Below are 17,998 nucleotides of genomic sequence, written 5' to 3' on the forward strand. Positions count from 1 at the left end.
CTTCCCACTGAGCAAGGCAAGTGATCTCACTCCTCACCTGGCCTCACATGCACAGTTTCCAAACTGATCCACACGTTTAACCTCGCCCGGCCCTCACAGCCCCGGCAGGACACTCAGGGTCGGTACTCACGAGTCAGGACGCTGGAACTCAGTGGGCTTTGGTGAGTCACTTGATGTCACAGAGTGATGTGGCAGAAAGGGACCAGTGCACAGGGCCTTTCCAGGCTTAGTGCAGAGCATTCCCATTAACAACCGTGTTGCTGAGATGGGTCCCCAGCTGCCCCCTGCATGACTGACTCTGGTTCTTTCTTACCCTGTCCTCTGCCTACGCTTGCAAGTGGTTATTATTATTATTTTTGTCCTTGTGCTCAACTATGTTGTTCCCTTGGTGCCTGGAACCAAACTGATTTAGAAAAATGAACCATGAGATTGCAGAGTGACCCTCCCTGCTGCGGTTACGCAGATGAATGCAGGTGTCTCACTGTCCCTGTTCAGGTTTGGAGTAAAGTGCACTGCAGGGTAGAAAAGTTAGCGGCTTCACCAGTAAGCATCTCGATGTTCTTTCCCCTCTCTCTTGTTCGTTTTTTGTTTTTTGTTAATGTACATCTACAGCTCTCTTTTCCTCTAATTTTGTAGATGAGAAAAATTGAGAAAAAGTCTTGCTAGGGAGTCAGCGAGGAAATTAACAGCAACATTGGGGCTTTAACTCACAGCCCCAATCCGTTAGTTTACTTCTCAGTCCTCGCGCAGCACAACTCAAGCGCATTGCCCATCAGAGAGTCTAACTGGTCTAGGATGGTGCCATATTAATGACGGTGCCACGGCTGGCTGGTGGCTGGGCATTTGTTCATTTTCTGTGGGATCCCTAGCTGTGCCTGGAACTGGGTGGGGTGCTGCCTACACCCTTCTGGAAGAGAAGGGGTCAAATCTATATGAAAGGCAGCGCCAGCTCACCCACCGCTTTGTTTGACACGGCCCCCTGGAGCATGACCCCACCCTTCTCTTTGAGTGTTCTGGAACTTGAAGATAGATCTCTTTGAAAAGCTAGGAACCCTGTGGTTTAGATTTGAACTCCAGACTCAGGAACTGGATCTTTGATCTGAAAAGATCGTCCAAAGTTGGAGAAGTTCAGGTATGACCAGTTGTCTGAGGGTGTCTGGATATGACCTGAGGTGGCCACATGGTGGGGTGGGGGCTATTTTTCTATGGTCGATAGATTTGGTCAGAGGCCAGAGAACATTCTAGGGCTTAAAACCCATCAGAGTCAGCTGGAAAGAGGGATGGTAGTAAGGCCCGTGTCCAGTTTCCTTTGACTGGACAAGGGCCATCCGGGTGGAGTAGCCTCATGAGCCTGTTCAACTTCGATGCATTCAGTTCTGCACAAGGGGAAGAGAAATGCACCCAAAGGCTCAAAGTCAGGCTGTTGAGGAGAGGTCTGCACCCCCACGTCCACTGCAGCTCTAGTCACAACAGCCAAGACATGGAATCAACCTAAGTGTCCATCAGTGGATGAATGGATAAGGAAAATGTGGTGTATGTACACAATGGGATTCTATTCAGCTTTAACAAAGAAGGAAGTTCTGTCATTTGTGACAACGTAGATGAACCTGGAGGACATTATGCTAAGTGACATGAGCCAGGCACAAAGACAAATACTGCATGATCTCACTTCTATGTGGAATCTGAAAAAGTCAGACTCACAGAAGCAGAGGGTGGAGTGACAGTCAGAGAGGCTGGGGCGGGGGAATGGCGAGATGATGGTCAAGGGTACGAAATCTCATTTAGACAGGATATATATATATAGAGAGAGAGAGACTCACAGAAGCAGAGGGTGGAGTGACAGTCAGAGAGGCTGGGGCGGGGGAATGGCGAGATGATATATATATAGAGAGAGAGAGAGGCGGGGGAATGGCGAGATGATGGTCAAGGGTACGAAATCTCATTTAGACAGGATATATATATATAGAGAGAGAGAGACACACACACATCTATTGCACAGGGTGGGGAGTACAGTTAATAGTATAGTATTGTACATTTCAGAATTGCTGAGAGTAAATTTCAAATGTCTTCACCATGGAAATATTAAGTATGTGAGGTGATTGATATGTTAACTAGCTTGATTTAATTACTGCATAATTTTCATCATTGTATACCCTGTACAATTGTAAATTGTCAATTTACAATAAGAAAAGATTTATAAAATCACAGTTTCAGCAGGGAAGTGACTCTGGCCAGTCTGTGCTCTCGAGCCAGGAGGACCCAGGAGGCCGGGGACCCCCACTCCTCAGCAGGCCTGTTGAGGCCCTCCGGGTTCTAACAGTGAGAAGGTCAGGTGAGCTGTGCTACGACCCCTGAGGGCACAGCAGCCACCTCGTCTCACGCTCACAGAAGCTTGTTTGTTCCAGTGCTGGGAGGACCCTGGCTGTGCGGGGCCAGCTCTGCCCATTCCGTGGGCCACACAGGGACACTGCAGAGGTGACTTCGTGCCTCAGACACTAACTTGAACCCCCGACTAAGAGCTAGCTCTGCTGCAACCAAACCAAATCCATGTAGAAGCCAGTTCCCACAGCCTCTGGAGAAACCTGAGCGAGATGTGTGGGTCTCAGAGTTTTATTTATTTTTTCCCAGAATTAAAAAAAATTGTGAGAAAATCCACACAAAATTTACCATTTTAACCATTTCTCAGTGTGCCGTTCAGCAGCATTAGCATATTCACACTGCTGTGCAACCCCCACTGCCGTCCATCTCTAGAACTTTCTCATCTTCCCACAATGAAACCCTGTCCCCATCAAACACCAACTCCCTGTCCCCTCCCCAGCCCCTGGCAGCCGCGTTCTACCCTCTGTCTCTGTGAATTCGACGACCACTGTTGGGGCCTCATGTCAGTGGAATCACACAGTGTTTGTCCTTTTGGGACTGACTTATTTCACTCAGCATAGTGTCCTCAAGGTTTTTTAAAAAATGAAATCCTTTCAGAAATGTTTAATGAACACGTGTGTCTGCTGATCCCTCGTGGAGCACGTTGGGAGCATGGCAGTGGCCGACGGGCACAGGCGCTGCTGCGCCGCTCAGGGAGGCGGGGCTGGGTCCCTCCTGCCCTTTCTCTTCTTCAAGCTCCACCAAGGGGACACCAGCGGCAGTGGTGACAGCACAGCCTGGCTTCTGCCACACTCTGGGGATGTAGTTACACATACTGTCTCACTGCGCCTTCCCACACTCTAGATGGTGGGTGTTATTTTTGTCTGATTTACTGATGAGGAAATCGACTCAGAGAAGTTAAGGACCTGCTGAGGACCTGCCAGCCCGTGAATGGACCACACCTGGGCCCACCAGAGCTCAGAGCCTCTGGGCCCAGCCCACCCTGGGTGGACAGGGGCTGTGGAGAGGCCACGGAAGTCGGAAAGTCACAACCTGGGCTGGAGACTGGTTCAAGCTGAACTCCCGCCCCTCACAGCCGGTGGCTTTCGGCAGTCACCTATGCTTCCTGACCTTCTGTCTCCTCACCTACAGGAAAAGGATAATGCCTCTTCCAAGGACTGGGAGAAGTAAATTAGACAACAAATAACGCGGCCTAAAACATCAACACCGCCGGCCAAATACAGGTAAGAGGTTCACCATTAAGTTTAAGTCCTCTCTGGCTGAGGCACAGAATGCAGAAACTGGCAAGGACCTCCCAGCTTTACACCCTCATTGAAGAGACTGAGACACTGGCCCTAGAACCTGCCAGGTGAGTTGGCTCTCAATGTGGGCTAATGCTGTCCCTGGCAAAGGCTCAACTATAGGACGTGCCAATTTCCAATACCCTTCCCGGGGTGGCTTTTGTCCCTCTGGGAATAAAAGCACTTGCTGGATTCTCAGAGGTGCGACCTGTTGTGCCAGCAGCCCTGTCATTAGGGTGTAGTGCTTGGTGAAAGGGGGGACGTCACCAGTCAGGGGCTGTCTGTGCACTGTGGGGAGAGAGTGTGTACCCACTGGGTGGCGGGTGACGAGCAGCCCCTGGGGAGCACCTGTGCTTGTGGCACATGCTGGGCTGCAGCCTACAGACCTTAGTTTCTTGGAGGGAGACAAGAACACCTCTCAGGAGCGTCGCTTGTTTCTTAAGGTAGAAGGTGAACCCCCGAGGGCCAGATTAAGTAACTAAAGAGGGTGATCGGCTGGCTCTGCAAGAGGAGAGAGGCTCCCGGCTGCACCTGGTGAGGTGAGGGTGTGGTGAGCTGGTTGGAGGGGAAACCCAGAGGACAGGAAAATTGAATGTGAACGTGTCGTGTCGGACGTTTGCTGGGAGGTCTCTTTCGACCGAGTGCTTTTCCCGGGGAGCTGGAAGAGGAGCTGACTCCTGCCTCTGGGCCGGGTGAAATAAAAACCAGTAAAGTGACATGGAAAACAGTGTGGTGGGTCCTCAAAAATTAAACAGAGTCGCTCTCTGACCCAGCAACTCCACTTCAGGGAACACACTCAAAGCAGCTGAAGGCAAGGGCTCAGATACCTGCACACCCACGACCACAGCAGCATTATCAGAGGTGGAAGCAGCCCAGGTGTCCATCTACAGACAAACAGAAAAACAAAATGTGGCCCGTCCACACAAGTGAATGTTATCCAGCCTTAGAAAGGAAGGAAATTCTGCCACCTGCTACGACAAGGATGAACCTGGAAGACATTATGCTCAATGAAAGACACCGGTCACAGGACAGAGACCGTATGGTTCTGCCTATAAGAGGTCCCTCGAGTGCTCCAATTCACACACAGAGAGTAGAATGGGGGTTGCCAGGGGCTGGGGGGATGGAGACTGAAGAGCCAGTGTTTAACGGGGGCAGGGCTTCAGCTGGGGAAGATGAAAAAGTTGTGGAGATGGACAGTGGTGATGGTTGCACCACAGTGTGAACGCACTTCGTGAACTGCACACTTAAAATGGTTGAGCTGATGAATTTTAGTTACGTATATATTCCCACAGTTAAAAAAGCAACAACAAAGTCTGCAAATTTAGAGTGATCAACTCACCTGGGTTTGCCCTGGACCTGCCTGGTTACAGCACCAAGTATCCCACATCCTGGAAACCTCCTTAGTCCTGAGCAAAGGACAGGCCCCTCTGTGACACCTTCTCTAACCTCGGTGGCCCTGGGAACCCACTAGACTCTGAGGGTGGTCTGGGAGGCCGACGGGCCTCTCCAAGGGGGTGGAGGAGAAGGCGGCCACAGAAGGAGGGTCCCAGACTAATCAGCAAGGGGAGAGAGTATTTCTTTCTTTACCAAAGGCCCTTGCAGCATTTGGGAGAAGCCACGTTTTGTGGAAACCTGGAGAATTCGCCTCCTTCCTCGACATCCTCCACCTAATCTCTGTGTTCTTTCGCTTGCTCTGAACTGAGTGATTCCTTTGCCTTTGAGAGAAGCAAATACCTTTATTCCTAATGGCCAATGGATTCAGCTTGAGTAATTTCTTGGGTGCCAGGGACTGATGTCCACAGGTCTAAAACGGCCCAGAGGTTTTAGAAATTGAAAAAACTAAATACAGGGTGGGTAAATATCAGACCGTTGGGAGGAGGAGCAGCTCTGTGACGGTGTCCCCTGTGACACAGCGTGGCTTCTGCTTCCTGAAACAAAGGCGAAGCCTCCCCTTTCCAGCAAACTTCTCGATTTGCCTCGTGTCTGTGACCGAGTCCTCCTGTCTTCCGGAGAATCTCGCGGCACGCTTCTGCCTGGGCCTTCCTCTCTTTAAGGAGCAGTGCAGAGCGGCCAATGTGAAGGCGCGTTGGGACAGAGATTCCCAGTCGCGTCCTTACCGCTGGCCAGAGCAGAGCCACAGCGCACAGGCCGACCAGCCGCGGAGCGAATGCGCTGGTTTGAGATCGTCGTGATCAGCACTGATCTGGGCGGGCAGGAGCCCCGAGGTGGTGAAAGCATTTGTCTTCTCTATTTCTGTCCTAGTCTAATAGCCATGATTAATCTCCGATCGCAATGGAGAGAGACTGGGGGAAAGATCCAGGCCATTTTCTCAGCCGCGTGCAAACGGACAGAACTTGAGTCCTGAGAACAGTTTTTGCAACCTGCTTCGTTATTTATGTAACTACAGCTAGAGGTCCAGAGTATGGTTTCATCAGTGCTGGGTAGAACTATCCATGCTGAATCCTGCATAAACTAGTATTATTTGCTCTTGGATTTGGCCTCAGGGAAAGAGCCAGATCAATGTGGTTAGGAGAACAGGTGTTATGAAGGTGAGATGCTGACCAGCAACTGTAGGTTCTAGGGAAAGGTAAAAAAAAATTCGAACAGTCCTAGAAACCAAACCGAGTTTGCCAATTGATTTCCAGATGAAGCTTCAGCTCAGGTGAGGGCCGGAGCACGTTCACAGAGGAGCTGATGCTCCCGAACCGCAGAGGCCATGTCCTGATGCCTCGTGCTGTGCAGTCCTGGCTGGGGTGTGGGGGACAGGGAGGATACAGCTCCTGTCCCCTGGGCTGGCTCTGGGAGCAGGAAGGAGCCAGACAGGCAACTTCTCTATCTCTGTCTGGGCCAGGCCTCCTGGGCTCCTCCCTCCGAGGGAAGGACAGGACCAGAGCCCCAGAGCTGGGGCAGAGAGTGGAGGCACTTCAGGCCCTGCTGGGGACTTAGGCCTGTGCCTGTGTGATGAGGCCTTTGGTTTCCTCAAGCTTGGAAGGTCCTAAGCCAAAGCGTCACCCTCATGTAAGGCTGGCCTTTGGGAAGGACAGGGTGACGCATCCAAGGAGTCCCCAGTTCTACTGCTAGTGGCCCTGGGTTCCAGTGCCAGCACAGCCCCTGATGAGATGAGTGACTCTGGACAGATGGTGGGACCCCTTTGCAGAAAGGGGACGCCGGACACCTCCCTCCCCTGAGTGCTTTTTAGCATGAGGGAGGCCTGGAAACTCTACTCCCAAAGGAGTTCTGTGCCCGAGAGGGAGCACAGGGGAGGTGTGGCTGCCGCAGTGGGTGGGGACGCGCCCAGAATAACACAGCCCCCACCCTCCCTGCATCTGCTTCCTCCCCAGGCTCCTCCCTGCCCACCGCCCACTCAGGCTGCACTCAGGAAGCTGATGGGCAGGTTTCGGTCACAGTGCACCTGGCCCTCCTGCTTTCTAGTCTCCACAGCCTCCTCTCTCTCATCCTGATTCTCTAGCCCCTGCAGGGTGGCCACACTGGGGCTCTGTCCCATCCTCTAACAGCTTCTCCCCACCCCATCATCCCCCAGGCCCAGCTTAGCCTCACTCTCCATTCCTGCAGGTTGGGTGCCCCCCAGACCCACCATCATGGGGTCTCCTATCACGTCATCTGCACGCACCTTGGCCACGGCCCCTACACAGTGCACCTGGCCCTCCTGCTTTCTAGTCTCCACAGCCTCCTCTCTCTCATCCTGATTCTCTCGCCCCTGCAGGGTGGCCACACTGGGGCTCTGTCCCATCCTCTAACAGCTTCTCCCCACCCCATTATCCCCCAGGCCCGGCTTAGCCTCACTCTCCATTCCTGCAGGTTGGGTGCCCCCCAGACCCACCATCATGGGGTCTCCTATCACGTCATCTGCACGCACCTCGGCCACGGCCCCTACATCTCCCCACCCCATCATCCCCCAGGCCCAGCTTAGCCTCACTCTCCATTCCTGCAGGTTGGGTGCCCCCCAGACCCACCATCATGGGGTCTCCTATCACGTCATCTGCACGCACCTTGGCCACGGCCCCTACACGTGGCATTGACTGGGTTCACCATCTGCCTCCCCTTAGATGGTAACACACCCAAGGAGAGATCGAGGCTGTGTTCAACACACACATGCTGAATGAATGGATGAACGAATCAATCGATCAATCAAGTCTCTCCAGAGCCAAGTCTTGATTTCCCACAGCTGGGACAATCCTGGAGCAATCATTCCTGACTCTACCACCCAGCCTGGCTCCCCTGTCCCCAGGTCTGTCCAGAGTCCTTCTCCAGACTCTGGGGGTGCGACCCAGGGCAGGAGCCTAACCTCTCTGAGCCTCAATTGCCTCATCTGTTAAATGGGCATAATAATAATATCCACTTATTGATTATAATTAATTATTAAATAAATGAATATTGATAATAATTAACTAAACAATGAGCAGAATAATGCCCACTTATGAGAATTAAATAAACACATATATCAGACACTTGATACGAGACATAAGCTTCCATAAATACTAGTTCCTGCTTATCCCTTCTTCATAGAGCCACAGAGCAAAACCTTCCATTTTTTTTTTTGTTACTTCCCATAGGACATGCTCATCTCTCCTGCTGGGTAACAGGAGTCCTGGAATGCAGGGTCCCTGTACGATCCTCACTGCTCCCCAACAGTGCCTGGGGCAGATCTCATCACCAATCCAGCATCACCAAGAGTTTCCAGGTGATCCCTGATCCCTGACATCTGTGTCACCAAGCATGGCCTGGTGGGGTTGGTGGGGCGGTGTCACCATCTCCATCATCAGCAGCTGCCCAGTGTCACAAAGCTGGTAATGCTCGTGCCCTCAGATGTGAAATGAGGCAGGGACCCTCCTGGCCAGGGTGTCCTGAGCTCAGACACAGTGAGGACCAGCCCGACAGTGTGGGGCCAAGAGCCTCCCCAGCTTCTCTGTCACTTCCCTGGACAGTGGGTAGGGGGTCCTTATGAGGCCAACCAGCAGACCCAGGAGGTCGGGCCCCAAGCAAGCCTTGCAGGAAGGGTCAGCTCCTGCACCTCTGCGAGACGCACTGCTCCACCCTGCTAGGCGACTCTGGGCAAGTGTGTGGAGGGAGGGAAGACAGCCCTGGCGGGGACCGCCGTCCTACTCTGACGTGAGCCCCCACACTATGTCCTGACTTCCTCATGCAGCAAGGACCATACACCCACAGGCAAGACCTGGGGCTTCATTAAGTGAAATCCAAGGCTGTGGCTGTCATGTGAAAACAAGGACTGAGGCTTCCTGGGGTCCTCAGAGAGCCCTCAAAAGGACCCCTGGCATATCACTGTTGGGACTTCTAGACTTTGCTTGGGCTCTGGGCTCCTCAGCTTGGAAACTGATGGAGTGGGAGCTTCGTGTCTGAAGCTGAGCACACCACGCGCCAGCTAGGACCCTGTCAGTGGCCCTGCCCCGGCATGAGGACCAACTGCTGGTGGACCAGAGCTCCGGAGACTGGGGTCCTGTGAGGAAGCCAGGCTCCTGGCCAGCTGCCATCCTGCACATCTATCCCTGCCTGAGCCTGCACAGGGAAGTGGGTATAACTCTCCTCTGCCCTGCTGGCCTCCAAAGACATTTCTCACTCCATTCCCTGGGAACCTGCCTCCTGGGTGAGACCAAAGCTTTGGGCTCCTCATGTCAGAGGGAGGGGCCTCCCAGCAGCCTGGGCACTGGGGGCACACCTAGGCCCACTGCAGAGAGTGCTGGCCGTGTCTGCTGAGATCTGTGACCCAGCTCCCCTCACTTCCCAGAGTCAGGGGCAGTCAGAGCTGGGTGCCCAGGACAGCCTCTTGAACTACCGAGTACCGTGAATGTGGCCAGTGCCAACGTGGGGGCTGCTGACCCGGGGGGGGGATGGAGGGGCCGGCTGGAGCCTGGGGGTGGCGCTGATGGGTGCTCCCAGCATCTCTCCACACGTTGCTTCCTCATTTGATAATTCAGACTGGCACTACAGACCAAAGAGGAGCTTCGACCTGCTGGTGAGGGCCCCTGTCCTGGTGGAACATGTCTGAGATCCTCCTTCCCCTCTGGCTGGTAGAGCGACCTGCAGACTGTGGCCCGGCCTGGGGTTGAGGGCAATATCTCCACACTGCCCAGGGCTCAGTGCCACAGTGAGCCTCTCTGTGTCCTCTCCGGGCTTTGTCTGTATCTGGCTCGGGCCTGTGCCAGGAGACATCCACAGCTGCTGGGAAGTGCCCAGGCTCTCGGCTCCCCGCAGCAGCGCAGGGGTGCGGGTTGGCCCCATAGGCTTGTAAAATAATACGTCCCTCTGAAAGGGACAGTCTAGCCTAGAGACACACCTTGGGCTGAGCAGTCCCTTCTGAACCCAGGGTCATCCAGACCTGACCTTTGTATTGGAATAACGAGCATCCTTCTCTGAGAGAGAGGTGAGTTCTTGGGAAGACTGCGAAACCAAGTAGACTTTGGAGAGTAACACCCCGAGTTCCAGGAGTCGAGAGAATGTGGTGAACGACCAGGAAACGTCATGGTCACTGGCTGGGGAGTGACTGCTGGGCAGTAGCCACCGCAAGTGTGGGCCTGAAGTTGGGCAGACCCGAGTGCAGATTCCTGCTCAGATTTCCTAGCCTCAGTTTTCTCCTCTGTAAAGTGGGGACAGCAACACTGCCCACCTTGCCAGCTGGCTGTGAGTGTTAAATGCTGGGATGTGTGTAAATGTGCAGGAACCTGGCAGGCGTCCCTGCCCTCCTGCCATGCGTCCTCACCTTCCCTTCCTGACACCCTGCCACGTAGGAGTGCATTACCCCCTTTCAGAATGACAAAATCGAGGATTAGGTGAACTGGTTTTCCTAAAGCCACACAACTGGATGTAGCAGGACTTGACGTCTACTCTAATTACAAAGTTTATGCTTTTCCCACTCCACAGGACCAGCCAATGGGCCAGCTGCATTAGGATCACCTGTGGGCACCTGTTAAGTCCCAACCCACCCCAGATTTACAGAATCTGAATTTCCATGTGCTTTCAACACATGCCCGGCCTGCTATGTCCCAGCAGTCACTACCCAACACCGTGGTGTACAGTTGTTATAACTGGGGGTGCCCATCAGAGAAACCGCGTCTTAATTATTTCAGGAGAAACAGGGATGGGAAATAGGGAAGCCTCCTTTCAGTCACACTTCAGGGCATGAATGTGGGTGCCAAGGGAGGTGGGACTCGGTGCATTTCCCTTGGTTGACTTCACTGTCCACTTTGCCTGGCACATGGTGATCACTCGCTCTTGCCACAGCATGTCGCGTCTCCTCCTTGGAGGGCAAGTCCGTAAGGACAGGAGCCTGCCCCAGCCGCCTCAGCCCCCAACCCAGCTCCTGAGCCAGGTGCTCCGAGAATGCGGGTCCGACTGAATGAACGGGGGACTGGATTAAAGGACCCCCGCCTGCCTCTTCCAGCTCTTCTGGTGAGGTGCTGCCAGGAGGCTCCTTCTCTTTCTTTCCTTCTCCCTGACACTGCAAGGCCATCGAGAAAGGGACAGCAGGCAGGACCCCTGATTCAGAGTCAGCCACCTCTCACTGGCCGGCTGTCCCCACCTCATCAGCTCCCATGCTGAGCCAGGAATTTCTGGGGATCGAGGCCTCGTTTTCCTTATCTTATTCCAGGTGATTCTGTGTCTTTTTTTTTTTTTTTAAATCTGCAGACTACAAGGTGAGGAATTTGCACCGATTACATGAGCAAGACGGACAGGAACCTGGTTCTTCTCTCTCTTTGGTCTTTTATTTTTATAATCTTCCTCCCCGATTATATGTGATATATTCCTACTTTAGAAATTTTGGAAACTATAGAAAAGTCGAAAGAACAATATTACCACCCAGAAATAAAGATCACTGATACTTTGGTGTATTTCCTTGCTGGTACCTTTGCGTATAAGTTTCCTTGTAGCCCCTAAGAGGCCACTGTCTGCTCAGAAGACAGTGCAGCTGAGAGTCTCCTCCTGCAGCCGCTGGTGCCGCACAGGCTGGAGGCCCCAAGCCGTGCTGAGACTTATCTGTGGGCAAACGGACGCCGGGACTAGAGACTCTCCTGTGCACCAGACCCAGCCCAGCCAGTACCTTGCTGCATGGCTCTGAGCAGGTTACTATGCTCATCATGAAACACATGTAGCTGCCCCGTCCCTGCTAAAGGGCTGTCATGAGGCATCGCTAGTGACTCCCCGTGGCCTTTTGCAAGTGCCCCATTCTGCATCAGGCAGAGTTTAAATGCAGGCTTTTGACAGCTCACAGCCCCACTGACTTAACATGTGATGTGAGCATCTGGAACAAGGGAAGGAGAGCTGGATCCAGAGCCAGGTGATGGGGGTCTCCGGTGTGCTTCAGCCACATTCCCACATATGACCTTGGGTCTGTCCCTCGGGCCTACCATCTCTCTGAGCCTCAGTCTGTAAAATGGCAATGACAAATACTCCCAAGCCTTCTTGCAGGATGCCCTGTGGGAAAGCGCGTTGGGAAGCAGAGAGTGCTCCTTGGAAGGGAGGCAGGGAACAGCAGCACCACACGCCTCCCCTGCAAGGCGGACCTGCCATTTGGCCATGTCGTTCAGCAGATGCTGGAAGTACTGGCCTCCGGGGCTTTGTCTGGACATGCCAGAGTCATGCGCTTGCCAAGCAGGCAGCACGGGCAACAGAGGGTTAACCTGAAGAGGGCCGAGCTGTGGCCACGTGGGGCCGGCTGACCCAGGTCCACAGGCCTCCAGCCGCCAGTCTTGGAATCATTGAAACTCGTTGGGTTTCTTTCCCTTTTTCTAACACAGTAAACACCTTCTCAGGGGCTCTGTCTGTGGGGATCAAACCCTGGCATGAAACCAGGCAGCAGGGCTCTCGTCAACGACAGCCCACCGGGAGGCTGGAATGCTCTGCGTTTAGTTTTGGCACCACACAGACCAAACGGAAGGCTCTCTTGCCCCTTTTCAGCATCTTCCAGGTTGGCAAGGGGAACTGCTGAGCACGACTGAGGAGAGAAGACGGAAAGAAAGGCCCCTTCCCCCGGCGCTGCCTGCTCAGAGCCCGACGGGGAACTGGCTGGGGACCAGAGCCCGTGAGAGGCGTTTTCGAAATGTCCCGAATTCCAGACTCAGCTGGGCGTGGAGACGAGAGGCCCAGGCCCGTGGGTGCAGGGCCACGCCCTCCCAGCTCCCCTCCTGAGGTGCTACCCCACCCCACCCCGGCCATCCGGCCACCTACTGAGGCCACCCGGAAGGTGGAGAGAGGGAGGCAGTGACCTCTGGCATCCAGAGCCACCTGGAGCCAGCAGAGCTGCACATGGCCACTTCGCCTGACCCTGAGTTGTGTCTGGAACAGCGAGGCAGGTCCTCAGCCAGGAGGAGTCAGGTGGTCTGAAGCCTCTGGTGCAGAGGCCACAGCCCTGTCTGCACAGCCACGTGTTGACACATTCTCTGCATCCGCTCAGGAGTGGACGGCCAGGCCTTCTCAGCTGGGAGTAACACCAGCAGGCTTTGAAGATCTCCAGCTTCCTCATGTCCCCAATACAATAGCCTGAGGGAAAATCAGGTCCTAGAGGATTGGAGTGACTGTTGTTTTGCTTGAGGCAAGAGCCCAGAGCAGGAGTGAACCCCTGGGGGAGCTGTTGGGAGCCTTCCTTGCCTCGTTAATAAGTCAGGATCCGCTAGTTACTCTCTGCCTTTTAGCTGGACTTGCAGGAGGCGGGGACAGGCTAGATGATACTTCCAGGCATGGCTGTACCTGCCCCTGAGCAGGGGGACATCGACGACTGCTCCTGGGAGAGCCTCTAGGTGGTCAGAGAAAAGCTCAGCACCTGCCCTCCACTGGGTCAACTCTTCCATCAAGTCGGGTGTTTGGCGTCGTGGAGGGAAAACATCCACATGACTGACTAAATTACAGCTTTTCAATCTGTTTCCTTGGCTACATAAGGAGAAATGACAAATTTGTGCATGAGCCCAACCAACCAGCAGGGAGTGCCTGCCCAGGTGTATAGAAAACTGGATTCTGGACTTAAAATACAACAAAATATATTTTATCTTATTTTATAAAAATAAAATATTTATATTTATAAGCTAGAACAAAGGTTATGCAAACCACTTTCATCGGATTAGAAAATAGGTTAATTTTTCAGGGCCCCTCCAGTGAGTTAACAGACAGGAATTAGAAGAACACAGCACTGAGTTTAATGTTTTGACTGAGACTTCACAGCGTGAGAGTGTGTTTGTGGTTCAAATGCCGGCCTCTCTGTTGTCCGGTCCCAGGGTCTCACAAGCTGCCTTTCTTACTGCTTCACCCTGCAGCAGGCAGACTGCATGTCCCTGCCCGCCTGCCTGCCGGTCTGCACTGGGCTGCTTCTGGCCTCAGAGATGCATCTTTTGAATGAATGTGGTTCTTGGATGCCCAAGTCTGGGAAGCTGTGAATTCACTCACTGAGACCCACCCACTGGCTGAGCTCCAAGCCCCCTGGGGTGGTTATGGCAGGGATGGGCTCAGAGCTCAGGCCTGGGGACCCCTGGGTCTGCCCTCTGAGGTCCCTTCTTGGTCCTCTGGTCCCAGTCTTGTCCACCTTTCATTCCTTGATACTCAAAGTCTGGTCTATAGACCAGCAGAATAGCGTCGCCCTACAGCTTGCCAGAAATTCCATATCACAAGCCTCATCCCAGAACTATGAAACTAGAATCTTCATTTTAACAAAAGACCTGGTTGATCTGTGTGCACATTAGAGTTTGGGATGCTCAGAGAGATCTCTGCGCTGCATCGATCTGCGGGGTCATGGCTCTTTCAGCATGCCCCCAGGCCCTTTGCACCCCATAGCCTTCTACTCTCAATGGCGAAGACTGAGCCCAAGCCCTGGGCCTGCCACATACCAGCTGTATCACCCTAGGCAGGTCTCCTGACTCCTCTGAGCCTTGGTTACTCATCTGTAGAATGGAGACAACGGCAGCAGCCGCAAGGGTTTGTTGTAAGAATCGAGGGGACAGGGCTGGGACTCCCTCGCTCCGTCTTGTTTCTCTCTCTGCCCCACCCCGACACACTCTGTTCACTGCTGACGTCCTTGTGAATTCACATCTGTAGGAATCCAACTGCAAAATCAATTGCCTCTGGAGGACACAGAGGCAATTGCCTCTGCTGTTTGTTGGCTGAGAAGAGCGTTGGCCACAAAGCCAGGGGGACCCGGGTTCAAGGTCAGCTGTGCCACTATTGCTGCATTCCTCTCTGGGCTTGTGTCCTCTTCCTGAAGATGGGGAACTTACTGGGAAGGTGACGTGACGGTGAGAAGAGGTGAGTCTCTGCACGTGAAGCACCGGGCACACCATGCACTCGACTGGTGCTGGACGTCACTGCTATAGTTACTGTTACTACCACCCGCAGCACAGAGAGGTGGTTATGCAAACATGAAGCATTGGTAGTGATGCTAATACCCCTTTACCTATTTAAGACAGCCTCTGGTGGCCAAATTGTCCTGACAATTATGCTCTGCTTTCTGCCCAGCAGCACATGTCTACATGGCCACGCCCAAAGTTGCTCCACAGCCTGGCTCACCTTTCTCCTCTCTGCCAGCGGGCTCGGGCAGGGCACCTGGACTACAGTGGCCTGGCAAGAGCCGTGATGTGACTGTAAACCAGGCCATGTTTCTCAGCCCGGCCTGCACACTGGAAGCACCTGGGTGCTTTAAAACTACGGATGTCTGGGCATTCCCCAGAGAGTCATCTGATTGGTCTGGGGTGTGGCCAAGACTCTGGGAGTCCTAAAGCTCCCAGGTGGTTCCATACACAGCTGGCGTTGAGAGGCGCCCCTCTCTACAGGGTGATGGGGACGGCCGGAGGGAACTCCCTGTGGGTTCCTTCTCTAATCCCTGCTCCAAACAGACGTCTGTGGAAAATGCTAACCTCTTTAGAGAGTGAAAGCCTGTGCTCCCACAAGCAGTGAAATCTCGAATGAACCTGAAATCAACACGGTGCATCCTTGACAAATGAGAATATTTTTTGTTCCTTCTTATGAAAAGGCGCCAAAGCAGTCTAGCCTCAGGAATTCACAGAGCGACTTGCAGGTTCTGTCCTGGACACTGCACGGCCTCTCGTCCTCACCTCTGTGGACCCCCAAGAACATCCAGTGGCCACAGAGCACCCGAGAGATGCAGCAAGAATCCAGAGGTGCCCGACTTCTGTGAAAGCCAGCAGCACGCGCACACTCCGGTACTAAAGATGGACATAGAGGGATGGTGTGTCCTGAGATACATCCTCAACATCAAGGACTAAAATCCAAAGAGGTTTCCAGTTAATCAGACACCTGGGTCCCTGGGCCCCTCCCCACCCCAGCCCCCGTGATTTATCTCTGCTCATGAGGAGCTCCCCAATGGAGACATTTTTCGGGATTCTGCCACACATAACCAAGAGGCCTCCGCCTACCCTGGAGCCCCAAGAGTTGCTACCAGCTCTGAGGGCAGTTGGCCCTTGATCGCTGGCTCACCTATGGCCAGAGTGGCCTGAGCTGGCAGGTGTCACCGGCGGGGCAGGGTTGAGAGCTTGGGGAGGGTAGGTTTCCTGCTTGGCTCCGCTGAGAAGCTGCCATGCCCCAGCCAGTGCTTCTCTGCGGGGAGGAGGGAGGGGACAGGGCACCTCAGGCTGAGATTCGCTGAGCCTGGGGCGTGTGCTCCTGAGGGACATCGGCTCACCCAGCTCACACACAACACGCCCTTTACGCACACTCATCCCGCCCGGAGTGCCCGGCTTGGCCTGTGCGTCAGCAGGTTCCCGCTCAGCTCTCAGGGCCTTCACCTCTGGACAGCTTCTTGTCCAGCACTGATCATTGACAGAGCACTTTCCACACCAAGCCCAGCCTCTAACAGCGTCCCCTGCACAGACTGAGAGCCCCTGCCCCGCGGTCACCTCACGTAGCCCTGCCGTCCAGCCCAGCACCCGCGCAGGGAGAGCAGCCACTCGTGGGCTGAATGAGTGGTCGCCAGAGCCGGCCCTGCCCCGCGGTCACCTCACGTAGCCCTGCCGTCCAGCCCAGCACCCGCGCAGGGAGAGCTGAATGAGTGGTCGCCAGAGCCGTGGTGGACAGCAGGGTGAGGGGCTGTGGGGAGAGGGGAGGGGGCAGTCAACTCCAGGAGCCCCCTTGGCAGTCCAGGGAGAAGCATATGAGACTCCGGTGTGGGAGTGGCACTGGGGAAGGGTGGGGACACGTGCCATGCTCAGCCTCTCATGGGCAGACGTGCCTCTCCCACCAGTGCCAGCGATTAGGGCTGATGGACACACAGGCCCAATGAACCACAGAGAAAAGAGGCCTGCTCTTCCCCTGACAGAGAGATTACAGACACGCCACGGTGGGGGGGTGGAGATATGGGAGGAACATGTGGTCGGGGAGTGGACACAGAGAGACGGAAAGACAGAGGGAGAGGGACAGAGACAGTGAGACACATAGAGGGAGATATACAGAGAGAGACAGAGAGACAGAGACAAAGAGAGACAAAGACAGAAACAGAGACAGAGACAGAGAGAGAGACAGAGAGAGAGAACGGCATCTTCTCTTTTCTGGGGACTCTCGGGAGGGGGTCAGCCACTCACCAGTTCCTTCCTGAGCCAGGTTATTGCTTCATCGATGCTCTGAAAGCCTCCCAGCTTGACGGTGGGCAAGGGCATGTCACCCCGGGGTGCACTGCTGGCAGGTGGGGGATGCTGCCCAGGCTCCCCCTGCTCCAAGCTCGCCTCCCGCTCCACAGGTGGCCTCGGGAAGGGCCAGGTCTGCTCCTCCAGCCTGGCCTGCCATTCCAGGTAGGAGGGCCTGCGAGTCTCCAGCCTCAGTTTCTCGGTGAGGGCCTTCAGGCTCCGGAGGTGGTCGTCCAGCGGCACGCCTGCTCCTGCCAGCCCTTCCTCCCCACCCACCTCTTCTACTTGGATCTGGGGCACAGACATCCTATAATCTGCCCAGGCAGCCAGACGTAGGGTTGGGGGGGCAACGGGGCAGGCTCAGTGGGTGGCAGGGGTCGGTCCCGTTCTGGAATGGCCTCATCCGGCTGGGGTCACAGCTCTCCAGGGCACCACTAGGGTGGTCACCAGTCTCGGAGGCTGGGTGGTGCCCAGAACCGAGGGGAACAGTGGAGCAAGCCACAGACAGGGCCTCCGCAGCAGCTGTGGAGGGCGGGCTCTGTGAGTTGTCCTGGAGTCCTGTGGGTGCCGCAATTCACACAAGGCAGGAGCAGACAAGTGTCGGTAGGAGTCCGGGGCAGCCTCTGCCAGGAAGGTCCATCAGCCCTGGAAGTGCGTACACATCGGAGAGGCCGGCCGGGGTGCTCTCCTCTCGGGACAGGGCAGGTGGCACCGGGCCCTGCGGGAGGATGGAAACTGTGTGGGTCC

The 17,998-nt window shown here is 54.6% G+C and overlaps 1 protein-coding gene across 1 annotated transcript in view; it reads right to left on the minus strand.

Moving 5' to 3' along the window:
- FAM167A (family with sequence similarity 167, member A) overlaps window positions 1-17,557 on the minus strand; it is a 19,033-nt gene extending 1,476 nt beyond the window's left edge. Inside the window, exon 1 of the mRNA XM_008579865.1 lies at window positions 17,210-17,557. Coding sequence (XP_008578087.1) covers window positions 17,210-17,557 — 348 coding nt within the window. The remainder of the gene's footprint in view (window positions 1-17,209) is intronic.
- Window positions 17,558-17,998: the final 441 nt, after the last annotated feature.

The sequence above is a fragment of the Galeopterus variegatus genome, unplaced genomic scaffold (genome assembly GCF_000696425.1).
Source record: "Galeopterus variegatus unplaced genomic scaffold, G_variegatus-3.0.2 Scaffold1969, whole genome shotgun sequence".
Classification (NCBI taxonomy): domain Eukaryota; kingdom Metazoa; phylum Chordata; class Mammalia; order Dermoptera; family Cynocephalidae; genus Galeopterus; species Galeopterus variegatus.